The sequence below is a fragment of the Anneissia japonica genome, unplaced genomic scaffold (assembly GCF_011630105.1).
Source record: "Anneissia japonica isolate Jap-2015-1 unplaced genomic scaffold, ASM1163010v1 scaffold287712_len2945570_cov188, whole genome shotgun sequence".
In the NCBI taxonomy this organism is placed as follows: domain Eukaryota; kingdom Metazoa; phylum Echinodermata; class Crinoidea; order Comatulida; family Comatulidae; genus Anneissia; species Anneissia japonica.
This window is the reverse complement of record NW_022704401.1, coordinates 1,467,833-1,486,575: the sequence shown is the minus strand read 5'-3', so window position 1 is coordinate 1,486,575 and position 18,743 is coordinate 1,467,833. Positions and strand designations below refer to the sequence as shown.

Sequence of the window (18,743 nt, the reverse complement as noted above, 5' to 3'; positions counted from 1 at the left end):
GCAATTTAACCATTAGGATGCGTACCAGTACTTAAGTACAAATAGTGTGAATGTCACTCCAAAATTGACATGGCAATTTTATAATTACTATAAATTTATTTTGGAAACAACACTTTTAAAACAGCAGACACGCTCTTGCAGTGTGTTCATAAAAGTAACATACTGTACAGCCATAATACAATATTAAAACAGAGACTTTTAATACAATAATAAACATTATACACTTACACAAGTTGAATATGATCCTGTAAGTCATTTAACACGTACAATTTATAACATTTACAGCAAAGCACAATTTATATATTGCGGCCAACTGACCTATACTATTTTAATATTTATAAATAATAATAATCAAATTAATAACATAAGATTTGTATAGGGCTCGCTCATATTCTAATTTAAAGAGCATCAATCTATATACCCTATATACGGATTTTAATTAGGCCTACATTTTGATATACATATTTAATTAATTTTTGCTGGTCTTACATATCATTTATTTGCAAAAATAACAGGAGCTACTTAAGGGTCTATAGGCCTATGGCAGGATTTCCTAATTGAAGAATGCTTGCCATCGAAGGGCTCTCTCGGTCTATCGGCGAGGATTAAAGAACTGCTCAAAAATAGTAAATTATTACAGTATTTATAATATGAAATTCGATATAAAGTAGTGAAATCATTAAAAAAAAATCTATAAATAAAGTTACATGAAATTCGACTGCTAAAAAGATTAAATGGAATTAAACTATACAGGAGGCCGCTAACTGTATTATACAATATTATACCAATGAACTTAAATAGCAGAAGAATGAGCTGCTCCGCGTATTTGCATTAAAATCGATGGAACATTCGCCCTCCTGCGGTTGCAGTAAAATGTGAACATTTTATTAAGTGGAGAAACTAAAGGGAACAAGCGAACAAGAGCAGCGCCTTTATTATTTTTATATAGCGCCGCCGCGCGGTTACAGTAAAATCGCTTTCCGTGTACCCACAATGCCTTTTGAACGGATGTTCCACTATATTAGGAAGCTGCTCTATCTTCTGCTATTTATTGTCTTTGATTATACACAGGAACGCACATCACGTTAGACACAGAACGTGCATCGCGTATGACACAAAATGGCTTCTAAATTCTATGTCGCAACCATAGAGATATAATAAGAATATGTCGCAACTCTTTCTATCTATGGCTCTGGGGCGACTGGGGGACGTGCGCCCCCACGCCCTCCCCTAGATACGCCACTGCTATACCGACGTTTATTTTAAGGATTCAGTGGACAAAAGTCTATTTTATTGCTCAAAAGGCGTTAAAATATGAAGCTGAATGAATTTACAATGATTAAGTGTCCCCTTATTAGGGGTTATTTCACCATTTGGCACAGTCAGAAAGTGTCACTGTCCCATTAATAGGGGTGTCCACATAATAGGGGTGTCCCCTTAATAGGGGCCGGCCGTAGTGTTAAAGATATATTGCCCTTCGTTTCACGGAAAAGTGTCCCCTAAATAGGGGTGTCCCAAAGGAGAGGTTCTACTGTATTGGCTTAAAGTAGGAGCTAATTAATAGAGGCGCGAGATGGAAAAGTGAGAGGCGCTAACCGGCAAAATGAGCTGATAGAAATATTTTTTTATTTCCTGGGTGTAATCTCTTGCTCAAGAAATTTTCAGTAGGGGCTGGGGGAGGGGTTTAGAATTCGTTGATTTTCATCAAAAAAGGATAGCCTAAATAATTTATATTATGCGATTTTAGATTATTATTCTAAATTGCTGTACATATGATCTTTTAAGTCACAAGTAAAAACGTAACAACCAGTATACGATAATAGAAAAGAAATAATGATAAGACATAATTTTGTATTTTTTCCCCCTTTTTTTTTTATAAAGGTTTTGACATTTCAAAGGAGATGATCGATTTTGCCAGACATAACTATAAACGTCCAAATGTGACCTACGAAGTGGCAGATGTCTTAAGCTGTGTTGACATATTTCCAGACTGGAAAGGCGCATTTGACAAGATTGTATCTATTCTCGTATTGCACTGGGTGAAAGATCAGAGAGGAGCGTTTCAAAGTATCCATGACTGCCTAAAACCTGGTGGAGAGTGCTTCCTTCTATTTTCCGGTCCGATGAATCAAATGCTGGGACATGGTGATGATGAACTTCCGCATTACTTGAAGAATCATGATAAATGGAGAGAACACCTTAAAGTACAATATGATTTTACTCTAATGAATGTTCTAGTAATTTCTGTTAGCGATTAATTTCTAACGACTGCACTTCCTCAACTTACCTTCCTGTTTTTGTTACAATTTAACATCACATCTTTTGAAAAAATACAAAAGTACTTTCTTCTTAAATTTGTTTGCAAAATTGTCCAATCTTCTGATCATCCGCTTAACTTTTTCCTTCCACCTGTTAGAACAATGTCTAGGTCTATGTCTCTTTGTAAAAACCGTCAATCATCCATCTCCAATTCCACGCAAAAACGTTTTGATTTCAAAGCTATCCCCTTTTCTTATTCACTATCCCTAAGTTATGCTCCGAACGTTGACCCATTTCCGCTTCTGATATTAAGCAAGCCATGATTTAATTAAATTTAATTTTGACAACAATTTAATTAGTCCATTAATTAAAAATCCTTTTATTTAATAATCGTATTATTATTTGTTAATTGTAAATAATAATTGTTGATTCGGATAATTGCCCTTAATGAAATTCGTAGCTAATAAAATTGAATTGATTGAATTGGGGGAAATTAAATAAAAGAAGCTCAGCACCCCCCCCCCCACTAGAAATTACGCTCAAGTAGTACGAAATCACCTAATTTCACTCTAATTTGTCAGCTAAATCCCCCTCGCCCCACCCCCTCTCTCACATACTAATAGGCCTACTCCTAGATTCTGATTGATTGACAGTGTTGTGTTGAAAACTGTTCTACCGATAGATCGGATATTATTATGGATGCAATGCTTGACACGTTGACAGACAAATATTTTCGATGCTTCTAATGTTCCTACTTTGTTTTTTAAAGATCGATCAAATCTTTCCTCGCTAATTTCAAAATATTGTATTCTAGGAAAGACTAAATTGTTTCTATGTCTATATCAATTAACATACTATTCTATATCAACAATTAAATTATTTAATATAATGTTCCGTCCAATTTTTCATCTTCAAATAAATTAAAATTAAATTCTCATTCAGGGTTACGAGTACAAGTTTTATAACCGACTAACATTAGAAGATAACGTGAAGTTATTGGAATCAGTTGGCTTTGAGGTGGTAAAAGGTCATTCATACAAACCTGAGGAACTTGACATTGACAAAGATCAGATAAAAGGTATGTACCATATAAACATTGTATAATAGGCCTATATCAAACACCACAGCACACTGTTGTAAACTATATTATCAATTTCTGTTTTTGAAGTAGTGGTTGAGGTTGTGTATGAAACATGAATTCAATTCAGTTTTTTATTCGCCATATTTCAAATAAAATTGTAATTGTTTTACTGGATGAATGGTACAAAATAAACAATATTAACATTTTACATCTACATTGATAGCACAACCATTAAAATATTCAGTTTCGCCCACTAACAACAAACTCACTTTCTTAACAGAGTCGTTTCCTGAGTAAAGTTACCTAACTAAAATCTTGCACTAAAAGTCAATCGTGACGTCATCACTGTAACTCTCAAAGTTATTTGCCTATTCCCCAGCATCCAATAATTTGTATTATTGGACGCTTGACTTGATTTTTTTAAGGTTCGTGTGCAAAAAAAAATTCCTCATTTTTTCATCACCACAGCGAACACATCACACACCGCAATAAAAATTGAATTCGTAAAACAAGCTTAATTAGAACCCGAAGAAAGTTACTTCAAATTCAATATTAAGTATGAACAATTAAGGAATTCATTGAATCAGTGGACCCTCATAAACACAACAAACTGAATGTTTAATAGGAATATTCTAGACCTATTTTAACGACTCAAGGAACAAATTTAGATGTAGGCCTACGGCCAGGCAGGAGACCACCCAGGCCTCCTCCTACTACTACTAGGCCGTAGCCTAGCCTAGTTATGAAATCATTGCACGATTTTACATGTCTGCATGCACCGACCAAAAAGGAGGTCAGTGACTATTCTCTCTCGAATGCTGAAATGTTTATTTCTTTGACGAATGTCGATCAAAATAGCATCTTTCTAACACAAAATTGCAATAGTTATTCGTCGTATCCGTAGGCCTACTGTTATGTACTGCTATGCTGATGTCAAAGATACTAGGAACACAAGATAGAGCACTCGCATAGCAAAAAATAAGGCACAAATTGGTCCAGACGTACGCAGCGCCCTTCTCTTTATAATGCAAGTTTTAAACCAAAGATCTTATAAGTTATTTGTGTTGTTAGGGATCAACGTCACTATAACAACGCGACTTATTATTAAACAAATGCCAAAAGAAACTTTTCTAAACTGGTACGTCACTTAGGCCCTCCAACATGACGTTGGAGGCCTCATTTTTTTCTGTACCAGGATTGGCCGATGAGCAATCCAGCTACCGTACTCGCTCCAATAAACGCCCGGGAGCTTAAAATATTTTAAATATTTTTGAGGGGCGCTTATTCGAACGGGGCACTTATGAAAACAGAGTGGAAATAGATGAAAATCGAGTTCTTATGAGAACTTATTAAATTCAAAAGGCACATTTTGAATGAAAAACGATTATATAAGGACACAAGGAAACCGCAAACCAATGGTTGTGCGGCGGAAAAGATAATCGTCCAGAGATCATGACTTGTCATGAAAAGAATGTTGTGAGTACAGTATTACATAACAGCAGATGAAATTAATAGTGGTCGTTCTATAGTTTGTTGGCCATCGGCCGATTGAGATTAGCAGGACGGCATGATCATTGCAGGTTTCTTGAAAACTCAGATGAGAATGTGTTAAAGGTGCAAATTGTCGGAAAAGGAGTAGGACTAGTAGATAGACAAATGTAAGAAGATGAGAGTTGGAAATGTACTGTCTGTCCAGAAGGAGCTCTCATTTGTCCAAGATAAATATCCTCATTTTGATATTGACTAAAGGGGAATGTGATTCTACCTCCACACCTCAAATCATACCAACATCCACAGTCCCAGGATTGATTGGATTATTGAGAGGGGGGCGTTTATTCAAATTAAAATAAAATCAAACGGGGCGCTTAAGGAAATTTTCACGTTATGAGGGGCGCTTATTCAATTGAGGCGCTTATTCGCGCGATTACGGTATTATAGTAGAAATCAGTGGTACCATAGTACGTACAAAGGCAAAGATCAGCATATGCACAGTTAAATGTAAATACGCACACAGTATACTGATCAAATCACTATAGCAACCGATGACTGCTGCACTAGTTGGTTATCAAAAACTAAAATTAAAAGACGGTGATTGACTTATAAAGCAATTAGTAGAGCATGCATCGTACACTAAATGAAAATTATTATAATTTAATGCATTCAAAAATTTCCTTCGGGCCTTGCAGACCTTCAGGAATTGTTTTCAAGCATTAAATCTAGCCTTCGTATAATAATTTTCCTATAGTGTACACTATGCGGACCTGTACTCTTAGTATTGTATTACTGTACATGAATTTTGGATGCCTCAATCTATGTATAAAACATTGACAGGTGTTACTCATCCTCCCAACCCTAAGCAGGGTTATTTATAACTAATCAAGACTTTGTTATACTAATTGTTTTTCTAAATATTATTAGGCCTACTATTATCATCGTCATTATCATCATCATCATCATCATCGTCATCATTATTATCATAATTTCTATTTAATATTATAATTGCTATTCTCATTACTACTTTCATAATTATTGTTAGGCATTACACAAAATTCGTATTCTTTTTTGTAGAACTATGCGAATAATGAAATACAACGTCTCAATGAGCACGAAACTACATCACAAGGAATCTTGGAAGTGGCGGGACTACAGCAGACTGTAAACATTGCGGTATTTTTTGTAAAAGCAGATTTAACAGTCAACTACTTGTATTACATAACGGCTACTACCATAGTCGTATCCGTAATTGCACAAATAACCTTGTCTTGTTTAGTGGCAGCAAAAATATGGATTACAAAGGTTAGTCCTATATTTTTTTTTTTTTTTTTTTTTTTTTTTTTTTTTTGTAGATATAATCATATAGGCCTAGGAGTGGTGTTTTTCCCCACCTGATATGCTGTCGTACGGAATACTCAGTACGTTCCCAAATACTGCAAGTGATTCTGGGGGGAATCGAACCCACAACCTCCAGATAACTAGCCTAAAATATTATTATTATTATTTTGATAAGATTAACTACGGTGTAGTGGGATTAACCCTTGAATTGGGCATGCCAAAACCTCTGAATTGAAGTCAGAGTTGCTGATGATGATGATGATGATGATGATGATGATGATGATGATGAGATGATGAAGATTATGGATGATAAGATGATCATCATGATAATGATGATTATAATGGTGTTGATGATAATTATAACGATAGTGCTGGTGATTATTTGATGATTGATACTGTAACTTGTTCTCGTTGTATTGTTTTGGAAACTGGAAATAAATTCGTATTGATTGATTGATGATGGATGATAAAGATAATGATATGCATATCTTTCTTGATGGATTGAGAATTTTTGAGAGTTTTAAATATTTCCTGTTTTGTTATATATATATATATATATATATAAAAAGTTAATATACAAATCTGTACTAAATATTTTGGTTGTTGTTACTTTTTGTTGTAAACAGTTTTGCTAACTACCAGTCAGTACAACGAATGTGGCTTAGTTGTTGCTATTTCCTTCAATCCAATTTTTCTTCGATGCTAACTGGTAGTTAGTGCCACGGTTGATACCCCACACCCCCGCCCCCACCCCACAAAAAACATACTAATTGGTCAAAACTAAATGTGAAAACCGATGTAAATTTATCAACGTAATTGTTTTTTTTAATTATCATTTTTTATTTCAATATCTGACATTGTAGTGTGCAACTGAAAAGAAATCTGCTGTCGGCAATGACGCCCATGCGGAGAACTTGAAAGTGAGGCAACGGCGACTGCGCAAATTGGATTTTATAATACTGTTGCTGGTACTTTTCATAACAATTCTAACGACTATATTGCTCGCAACTTCTGGCATGATCAATGTCAAAGTTGAAGAAGTTTAGAAGCATCCATTTGTAGTTTTTATGCGTTGGCATATGAGTTCTATAATAGTTATATACGTTGGGCGTTCTATCCCATGCCGAAAAAACACCTCGTAGTTTTAAGTTTCCTTTTTAAAAATTTTTATTGCTCAAAAGTGGCGTTCGGCCTGTCTGGGAGCTCTCCAAAGTGCCGCTAGCAACAAAATCATATAGGTCTACATAAGAAACATAAAGGTAACATAAATTGTTGCATGTTAAAATTTATATTTTTATAGGTCAAGAATATTAATAAAATAAAAAATATTAATAGATAAATTATATTATTAAATAAACAATAAATAAATAATAAAAGGTCAATACATATAAATGAATAAACAATCATAGGACTTATTATGTAGTACATTTTATCACTGTGTTTATTGCGCCTGATATTTTATAATAATATCAGTTGCGTCCCCGGTGACATCATGAGGGCATGGTGACGGCTGGTTACGATTTGGCGGCACATCGATTCAGTATTTACATTCATCTGGCTATGTAAGCCAGCGGCGTATCTAGATGTCTTGAAATGGGAGACTGATGAGGTGGACGAAGGTGAAGTGGTTGGTGGGGGGGGGGGCCTCGATGATCAGTTGAGGGGCGCTAATTTGCAAAATAAGGTGATTTTTGGTGATTTTTAACTACTTGACCGTGATTTGAAAACAGTGCCAGTATAATCTTAGGTAAGCATGTGGTTAACATAAACAAGAATTTAGTCCAATGATACTGTTTATCCTCTTGATATCTTCCGACGGAACTGACCCTACCGGCGTCACTACGTCGTCCCCACCGACCGATCTAACGTTACGTTGTTATGTGGGTGTTTTACAAATTATTGAGAATGGTAATATCACCGAAAAAATAGATAAAATGACAGTTGAATTACCAACAAATACAACTGAAGACCATATTTTGTCTTCAGAAGTTATTTAGTATGACTTTATTCGGAAAATTAATCTCAAAACGAGTTGCCGTCCCCGGCCTTGTCAGCGACGTCGTATGATTTGTGTGCGATTTTTACCAATTAACCCCTAAGTAAAAAATAGTTGAGCCATGTAGTACCTTGCAAATCATACCCAGAAACCCGGTAGTTTGTTGATTGTTTATCCCTTCGCTGCCAAAAATAGTTTTTTTTTTGGTAGTTGCGTCCCCGGTGACATCGTGAGGGCATGGTGAAGGCTGGTTACGACTTGGTGGCACACCGATTGAATATTTTCATTCATCTGGCCATGTAAGTCAGTGGCGTATCTAGATGGGGGGGCTGGGGGGGGAGTGCTCGATGATCAGTTGAGGGGCGCTAATATATACAACTTAAATACAATTAATCTTAATCTTCTAATTACCCCTATGAATACTAATGGTTATACCAATAAACCAATATAAACCTTATACCAATAAGCAGTTCCAACATGTATGATTGACATTCTGCAGTCTCATTCAGAGCCTAGCACCTGACGATTGAGGAAGTACTCATGAAACAGCCTGCAGTGCAATAAAATGTTGAATTTGTAACCATACATCATCTATATATAATGTAAAAACAATGAAAAGACGATGTACAATCATTGAAGTTTAGCTGGCTAAACACAAATTTATTAAAATATAATAAAATAGAACAGATATTTTGATAGCTCCTGCTATCTTTGTAAACAATTTGATGATATTAGTCTTAATCTACGTTATGTAGGCCCTATTATACAGCCCCTTCCAGAACAGGTAATAGTACTCGATCCACCATGGTTACTATAAATATTCTGTATATATGTCGGTTGTATACTTTTTTCTAGCATGCTTTTTCTATTTCAGTAGTTGCCATTACTACATAGCCCTATTAAATAAATAATTAAACCTGTTACAACGATGAACAGTGGCACAAAAAAGTTGAAACACCTAAACAGTATAGTTGTTTTATCTACTTCGACGTTGTCCGGTGAGACAAGAGAAGTCTTCTCAGACATATCCATATTACAGCTACCAGCTTCATCCTCATCATTCTCGAGACAAAGTTTGATCAAACCTCTCTCTTGGTCAATTCTTTCAAATTGTAAAACGTCACACCTTTCTTTGGCCTAATATAAATAAATAAATAAATAAATACAGCATAAAATATATTATTGTAAAAAAACGTTTTTGTTTTGAAAGACACCAAAATTACCAAGATAGTTACAATAATAATAATTTATAATTTGTGTCTGGCTTAAATATAATAGCCACAGAAAACATGACATTGTTAAAAATATAATAATTGGTATAATAAATAATTCAGCACATTTAAGAAATTAGATATACTTTCCCATGATGAGTTAGTTTTGGTTGATATAACACAAAGGATTTTGTAAGTTATGCCTATAAATCGTACCCATTTAAATCGAGTTCAGTTCTTAAGTAGGCCTAAATGTGGGGAGTGTGAGGGGGAACTTAAAAGCATATGGGTTGTAGTTATGTTTATGGACTTATTTACCATATTTTGAGTGGGCGACCCTTACAGAACATGTCTGAAGCTCAGGAGCACACTTAATTACAAAATATATAATTTATATAAAAATATAGCCTATCGAACAATATATAATGAGAGAAACTAATGGTGTAAGGAAGTAATTTGTTCAAGATCTGAAGGCGTGGATCTTCTGTGTATGTAGAACTAGTACTTTTCAATTACGCATGAGAAACAAATGAGTGTGAAAGATCGGATGTTTTAATCAGATTCGCATGTCAATAAAACGCCAGTGGCCCGTTTGTTAGTAATCTGTATAGTACGCAGAAGGCTAAACTCCATTTGGGGAAACTCTGTTTCACACTTGACTAGACCCCATAGGTTGTATACGTATTATTGTTATATCAGTAAAGCAAGCCAAAGATCTCGATTGTCCATTATAATCACAAGGTGTGCCTCTTTTTTCAAAATCCACTGGACTTATAGCAAATAACAGAATGATAGCCTGTATGACCATAGAGAAAATGGTATGACAAACCAAAAATCCAATCCAGCCCAAAGACCTTTAGAAAAAAAATGTATGTTATTATTTCAGCAAAACAACGATTCATAACGGCATGTTCGTATAAATAATTTCGTAGAATAAATTTTTAAATTCAATTGCGAATTTTTAACGAATAAACATGTGTATTACTTCATAGTACTGTACTTCAAAAGTATGTTGCACGCTGTTCTATAAGAGACAGATATAATGGTTAATGCATAACTTAAGGCTTACCAATTATTTTCCAACGTAAAACGAAGCCAAAATTGATAACAGACGGAAGGCTCACAGTTGTATTGGCAAACAAGGAGGCAAACCCGGTAATGTGTTGTTTTCCACAAGCATTAAGTATGTTTCTACAGCATGCCTGCAAACAAACAAATCAATTCAAGATAAAAGAATACATAGATAGTTTGGGAATGAATAAATTGAGATAAGAGGTAAGTATGTAAGTCAAATAAAAAATCCCACTTGTACACAATACTTTCTGTTATACAACATTATTTTGTGCTCACGCGTAGGCCTATGGTTAATCTAGAGAGAGGCTTGTACAAATCTAAATAATGTCCCAATTAGGTTTACTGCAAAGCACTGTAAACACAATGTAAGTAACGAAAAATGGCTAAAAAAGTGTTCAAATAAAGTTTACATTTATGAATTCCTGTCATTTAGTCTCTCTTCACTCTGTTCGACAAGGTGCGCCATTTTCCGTTTGTTTCGCGCTATGTGAATCAAAAATGTTTGCAAATGCTAGTTAAATCTTAGAATTAAGCTTAAATGTAAATTTTTACTGTATCGAATTACTTCACAAAATTTCATGCTATGAAAATCATGCTGAACAAGTTTAATTCAAACATCATCGGTGTTTTCATGAACCTTAGGTACTGAAATTTCGCACAAATGCAAGGTTTCTGTTGAAATATGGACGGTTATTTTTTAACCCTGCCATTTCTGGTTGTAAAGATCACCAAAATACCATGATTTCAAATGCCACTTAAAATCCAGATTTTAACTTAAATAATTTTAATTCAGACGATATCCTATTACTTGGTTGTAGGCCTAATTGTGGCATAACACAACATTTAATACTATGTTCGGTCCGTGTTTACGTGATTTGTTTCTATTGTCCATCTACTGTGTGAAAATACCACTTAAAACCTAGAATTAATTTTAGATAATATATATTTAGATGGTATATAATTAATTAATGTTTTGAATTTGTGATGTAATTTTGTATTGTATTTTTATTATGAATGTATTTTAATGTATTTTAAAGGTTTATCTATCGAGCAAAAACAATTTCTTCTTTTGGAGACAATAAAGTGATTCTGATTCTCATGAGGTCTTTTTGTCGAAATGTATTGTTATTACCTCCGCAAGGATATTTTCATCGAATTTTGTTTGTGTTTGTTTGTTTTGGAGGCGATCTACATTCGGGTATGAATTTGGTGGCTGTAGGGCCCAAAAATGTAAAAAAAAACCACAAATGAAAAAGAAAGCACCACACAAGTTTTTGAAAATCTGTTTAACCACAAATTAAAAAAAAAACATTTCGCCTACAAACGTAAACATTTCCACTTTCATCTCAAATATCATACCATGTCAAACGCAAATGTAAACTCCTATAAGATATCAGAGTGTGTGTGTGGGGGTATATGTGTGTGTGTGCGTGTTTATCTAAAACAGTAATAAATGGATATGAACGAAACTCTCTAGAATTGTTTGTCGTGGTCAAATAAAGAAATGAAAACTACAGCAGCAACAAAAATAACAACAATAACAACAACAACAACAACAACAACAGCAACCCTCACACAAATTCTTTAATATTTGAATAATATAAAATTCCGGTACTTACACATGTAATATTAAAAAATTGGAATATAATTAAAATCAATATCGATTTTGATAGTTCTCTTACCACGAACCTGTAACAAGAAGAGATTTGTATCTACTGTACATTGTATAGCATACATTTGTGTTTATGACTAAAAAGTAAATTCATTGCAATATTAGCCAGTATATCACCCAAGAAGTACTATAACTGACTGGCTAAGGCACAACATTTGTAATTAATCACATCATCAGAATTTATAATATAAAAATAATATACAGTAATTTGCAATAATTTTAGGCCTACAGTAATTAAAATTTGAAACGCCCGCCATTACAGTAAGCCTATCTTCTCTGTTTCCAGCAATAATACAATACGGGTTTGGTATGTTGCGCCGTAATATAAACTTAATATGGAAGAATGAAAACATACTGATTGTTTGTAAAAACAAATCCAATGTAATTTCGAAGCACTAGCAACGTGAAGGAGACAACGACTGCATATCCCACTGAAATGTAACAATCTGTTCAACATAATGCCATTTGCTTCTATTACGTTTCAAGGTAATGAAGGTCCACTTCTAATTTCTATACTTTTATTATTCCAAAATCCTATAAATACTCATTATTACTATTTAAAGGACTCAAAATACATGTTCCATTTGGTAGCCTGGGAAGAAGTCAATTTTCTTCTATGGATCTAAATTATGGAATGATAGTGACAACAAAATTAAAACGTTTAATTAAAACAATTTATTTCGAAAGAAAGATGAAAAGTATTTAGAAATGTATATAGTACTACAATTATTTCATTAAAGTTAACTTTAAAATATACCTATAATTATATTTTCTTATTTTCTTTTTGTCTTGTCGGGATCAAACTAAGACAATTTATAGATTGTTTGTTTTTTGCTCCTGTATATGCTATTGCGATTATTTATTGATTAATTTTAAAAATAACATGAATTTGAATATAATATGAATATTTCCAATCTATCGATGCAACAGTTTATTCTTCTTCGTTAAAAAATATCGGTATTTTAAAAGAATACATACAAACAAACAACAATGTAATTTTCACCAATTCAATTGCTTTCTTCGGCTGATTTACTCCTAACTACTGACCAGTCAAAATGCCTGTTGCAGAAGTAATTCCAAAGTTTATCTGTCAATTCAAAAATAAATATATTAATTTTAAACAAATTAAACGCCAACAGAAATATTTCACAGAATATTGTGGAAGCGGTTTGGTGCACTTGTGTTCTTCGGCAAGGCACTTTATCTGCATTGCTTCTCTTCACTATCTGATATTGACAAAAGACAATGTAAAAGTGCGATGTTTATTTATTTATTTATTTGTTTTTTTTTCTTTTTCATCTACGTTTCTAAAGCATAATTAATAGTTGCGGAATGACGAACATCAAACTAACAGATAGAATAACAATAATGACAAACTATACACAGATGCTATACCAGAAATGCTATGGTGGGGTGGGGATGCCTGCGTATGCAAAAATATGGAGCAATAGGGTATGGGGTCTCATCCCTGACGGGATGGTTGGATCGAAGCTTTGGTATTATAGTGCGTTGTATGGTTCCAATAAAATGTGAAGATTTCATATTCTCTTACTTTTGTTAACATAAAATATCAAATTTTATATTCAGTACATTTTCAGTAAATGTGGACCTTTTTATATTTTTGCTGGGAGAGGTGGGGTGATCAGATGTTATTTCTTATGTAGGATCTGATCAATAGGTGTGGGGACCTAGCGGAACCGTCCATTGGGTAACAATAAAAAAGGGTTACCTTTTTGACCTACCTCATGTTTTCGTTTTGGTACACATACACGCCCAGGACTATTAATTGGACATATTTGTGAGATTATCAATGCACCAGCTGAGCCACTATTATAATTAAAGCAAGACAGTTTAGTTAAATAAATGGCTATACTGGATAAATTAAATACACCTTAAGCAAAGTTTATGTAGTCAACTTTGAATAGCTTCAATTTATTAACTTCTTTAATCAATGAAACTTTACAAAGGGAACAAAATACGGCAAGCATAGTGACGATCACTTCATTCCGACACTGTAGGAGACGACCCAGGACCAACGAGATGAACAACGCCTTAAAGGAATACAAATGTAAAGTATTGACACGGTAACCTATCTCAGGGAGGATCCAGGCCCGCAAGAAAGAGGGGCGTGAATGTGCTAAACGAGTAAAAGTCTCTGGGAAGTTACCCTGGACGATGCAAGAGGGTGAATTTCCCTTAAACCTTCCTTAATTCGAATTTTTAGTTAATTGATTTGTACTATTTAGCATGGTAATTTTCTGATAATATGCGTGATGACATTCTGTACTCGTAAATGTCGAGCATTATCACTTACAAACGATGCTGTAAGTACATACAATCCGATCATCATGAAAATAATACAGAAATGGGATAATAAAAGGACTATTAATAAGGAGCACCGAATTGGCCAAAATTAATAATATAGTCCATTCAACAAATATATTATTTATTATTTTCTTATTTATATTTGTGCTTTACGTCACATAGATGGTGTAATTACAGTCACTATGGCACCACAAAAAATGTGTGTTCTAGAAAAAGATTTTAATGTTGATTTCAATTGCACCATTCAACCACCTAGCGCGGATAATGCTGAACACAAGATGAAATGGTTTTTTCAAAGTGAACTAATTAATTTTGATGACGAAACAGTTCTAGATAACGGTGTAACAATAAAAAAATACAAAGAACTGAACAATGAACTAAGCATAAGGAATATCGAACGTCGAGACGAAGGCCATTACAAATGTCAAGTTGAAAAGACAGCTGTCGAAGACATTGGTGAGCTGACAGTGGGTAATTGTCTAGACGAAAACCCCTTCGTAAGATGTGACATGACTCTTTCCAACTCAACGTCACGTACAGATCGTAACAACATAACGATGATTGCCGGACACATTCTTCATGTAAATATATCTTGCAAGGACTTTTATTGGCAACAATGTTTTAGTCAACATTAGAATAATAAATGTTGCTAACCATAGCATTGCATCTGCACTTCCTGTCTATTCTCACGTTGAAGAACCTGTCTCTTATAGAAATAATAACCTACCGTATTAACCAATATTAATATGCCGGACATTCCGTTTACAATGACTATTGTCCATCTGCAGACTCAACTGTATAGCTGGGTCTACCAGCGGGGGATTCTCACGTACGTGCAGTATCTTGTTGTCGTAATCTATTCTTAAGACTTGCTATGACATAAACATGACATAATGAGCGGGTGAGGAACCCCAGCAATGTCATCCTTTCCAAAAGTCGCAATGGGATTTGTATTGCACTCTGACGTAAGCGGGTGCGTATATCATGCACACACTGATTACAGATCACAGGATCAATGACATATATAAGGGATGGCAAAAGAAGCGCTTCGTTTCCCAGCCACCATCCAAAACATCTCCAACCATTCTGAAATCACTTGGATAAGGGAATAAAATGGCTACTATTTTGAAGCTCTCTCAGAGGGACTTTGCTCCCTGGAGCTCCAACAGGTACCTCTTCATTTCACTGTGCTGGGGGGACGCCATTAAAAAAGTATAAAGCATTATAGTAAAGCTCATGATTCCAACTCAACAAATTACTCTGAAACAGTAGAATACTTACCATTACATAACCAGTCTTACAAATGCACTTTATTCCATCTATAAATGTGGCAAAGTCAAGAGAAAATGTTCCGACTCCTTCGGATTTTATCGCTCCTCCCATTTTGTATCTTCTTCTAATTAGACCTATATGTTAAATGTGGCCTACTTTTGGCGATGGCCAATATATTTTATTTACAGATTGTTATAGGCCTACATATCTGCTTTTATTATTTCAATCAACGTAAGATAACATAAGATAACGCTCCACTAGTCGTCGCAAGGCTTGTTTTGACACAGGTGTGGGCCTCTACTATTTGATTCGATTTGATTTATTACGAAATTCTTACAACCAAACAGAGTACAAAATTAAAAGAATTATAAACAACAAAGAGAATTTCAGGATAACCATTTAAGCATTTCTACTTGTTTCCGAAGAGGTCCCGTTACCATAATGATAAACGCTACAATAACAAGTATCAAAATGCACGCCATCCTGTCGGGATTCAGTATTTCGACAATAATTATGTAATCATCAGGAATATTTAATCACGACACGATTTCGTGCATTTCGATACTTGGAATAGGCCTATGTATTATACTGTCTTATCTGAGATTAATCAGTGGACCTTTCGGTTTCTACAATAACAAACAACAAAAAGAATGCCATGGCCTAAAGTAAGCAACAATGCAAACAAATACTGAAAAAATTAAACAATTAGCTTGGAATTCTAAATTATTAATATAAGTTAGGAAAAAGCTTTAGTTGTGTAAATTACATCATTAATTAGCATTACATTTAATTTTATTATAATTTTACAATACTTCATTATTTAAGAAATTTTAAAATATACCGGTAAATATTCAGATATACAAGTTCAATGGTTACAAATATAGAATATATATATATATATATATATATATATATATATTGATTATTGATTTATTATATATATGAGTTGATTATTTAATTAAATACAATTAATTATCTAAGAAATTAAAAAACATTGTGTTTAATTCAAAAATAGGTATGATAGTATAAATTCGATGGAATTGTGATAATACAGAAGAGAGAAGAAGCCAATTAATGTTCGATGTGGGCGCATCGAACAAGATTTGAGTGGTGTTCTGGCAGAGCTAACCCGCTCAAATTTGCAATGGTTGTGCATACCAGTACAAACTAGTTTATCTGCTGAAAAATTAAAAAGGAATCATAATACGTACAGAAAACGTCGTAGCTACTAACGCAGTTATAAACAATTCACATTTGCTACAACTATTTGAAGGCATAATGAAACGAACATAGTCACATGCAAAAGTACTATGCAGGCCTACCTTAATAAGCATATTGAAACAACGTAATTTGCGCTCTGTCAACAGAGGCGCTAGCTATCAGTTAGTAAGGTAGGCCTATGTCTATTTTATGAGCCCTCTCACTTTTTGAAAGTTGGTGGGTAGGTGGCGTCCTCAACAAGACAAGCGACTGAAAAAGGTGTTCAGTAGTGATAATGAAACCAACATAGTATCATGCAATAATACTGTACAGGCCTAAATTAGTAAGCAAATTTGAAACTACGTTATTTCCAACCTGTTAACTGAGCCGCTAGATCTATCAGGTAGTAAGGTAGGCTTATGTCTTTTTTCTGTTGTGTTCAATATCCGAGTATAACGATTTAAAAAAATGTAAAAACATTGTCCAGAACATGATTATCTCTTTATTTACTTATGCAATAAAACAGTTTGTTTATACATTCAGTTTGTTTATACAGTAAATTGTATACATTATTAAATTGACAAGTGGTTTCCACTCTTACATAATATTAAAAAAATGTTTACTCAGTTACAATGGCAATCGTTGATGGTAACAATATAGATGTTTTAAAACCAAATGGTATGACTCCATATTTGTTATTGATTGTATTTTCATTGTCTTTTCCCTTGTAGGAAACAGTGAATTCACAAAGCCAGAATTTAAACAGAAAACGTGAAGATTACATAATCATTATACATTGGCAGAAAAAAAAAGCAAGAGTATTCTTTAAAGCGTATAGTGAACAATCTTTTAATTATGCTATTATTTTTTCTTATTTATATTTGTGCTTTACGTCACATAGATGGTGTAATTACAGTCACTATGGCACCACAAAAAATGTGTGTTCTAGAAAAAGATTATAATGTTGATTTCAATTGCACCATTCAACCACCTAGCGCGGATAATGCTGAACACAAGATGAAATGGTTTTTTCAAAGTGAACTAATTAATTTTGATGACGAAACAGTTCTAGATAACGGTGTAACAATAAAAAAATACAAAGAACTGAACAATAAACTAAGCATAAGGAATATCGAACGTCGAGACGAAGGCCATTACAAATGTCAAGTTGAAAAGACAGCTGTCGAAGACATTGGTGAGCTGACAGTGGGTAATTGTCTAGACGAAAACCCCTTCGTAAGATGTGACATGACTCTTTCCAACTCAACGTCACGTACAGATCGTAACAACATAACGATGATTGCCGGACACATTCTTCATGTAAATATATCTTGCAAGGACTTTTATTGGCAACAATGTTTTAGTCAACATTAGAATAATAAATGTTGCTAACCATAGCATTGCATCTGCACTTCCTGTCTATTCTCACGTTGAAGAACAGTCCAGTGCTACACGCGGAGTGTATGTCAGTCACGCAGTAGACGTCGCAGGTTTAGATGGACGGCATTTCTGGTGCGTGGCAGATCATCCAAAGATGTTAAATCCGGTCAACTGCTCTACTCCTTCATTGATGAAGCCTAAAGTAAAGATTAATGGAAGTGCTGACAACACGCAGTTCGAATGTAAGGTGGAATCTTATCCCCCGTTTACATCATACCAATGGAAACTTTGCCGTTACTCAGGGAATGAAACGAATGTTCAAAAAGAAGAGTGCGAGAAATTGAACATTACAAGCAGTAATTTGAATTTGACAAACAATGGTGAAATGAAAGATGGGTTTGTATTGATATGCGAGGTTGAAAATGCTGTTGGAACTGGACA

General features: G+C 34.2%; 2 protein-coding genes and 1 long non-coding RNA gene across 4 annotated transcripts in view; 2 read left to right on the top strand and 1 right to left on the bottom strand.

The window, feature by feature from the left end:
- Positions 1–3,456, top strand: part of LOC117104686 (juvenile hormone acid O-methyltransferase-like) — a 14,737-nt gene extending 11,281 nt beyond the window's left edge. The window contains exons 2-4 of the mRNA XM_033245570.1: positions 1,882–2,204; positions 3,202–3,337; positions 3,428–3,456. Coding sequence (XP_033101461.1) covers positions 1,882–2,204; positions 3,202–3,337; positions 3,428–3,456 — 488 coding nt within the window. The remainder of the gene's footprint in view (positions 1–1,881; positions 2,205–3,201; positions 3,338–3,427) is intronic.
- Positions 3,457–8,526: 5,070 nt separating this feature from the next.
- Positions 8,527–13,176, bottom strand: LOC117104649. The gene is made up of 5 exons (XR_004444797.1): positions 13,104–13,176; positions 12,481–12,556; positions 12,073–12,142; positions 10,449–10,581; positions 8,527–9,305 (listed from the first exon to the last, which is right to left on the bottom strand). It is a non-coding gene; the product is annotated as an uncharacterized LOC117104649 (long non-coding RNA).
- A 3,549-nt stretch (positions 13,177–16,725) lies between these two features.
- LOC117104711 overlaps positions 16,726–18,743 on the top strand; it is a 12,494-nt gene continuing 10,476 nt past the window's right edge. Inside the window, exons 1-2 of one of the 2 annotated variants that reach the window (XR_004444804.1) lie at positions 16,726–17,333; positions 17,654–18,369. The gene's annotated coding sequence lies outside the window, so the exon portion shown is untranslated. Of the gene's footprint in view, positions 17,334–17,653; positions 18,370–18,743 lie in introns of those variants that run through there. The other variant, XM_033245593.1, reaches the window with a different exon arrangement.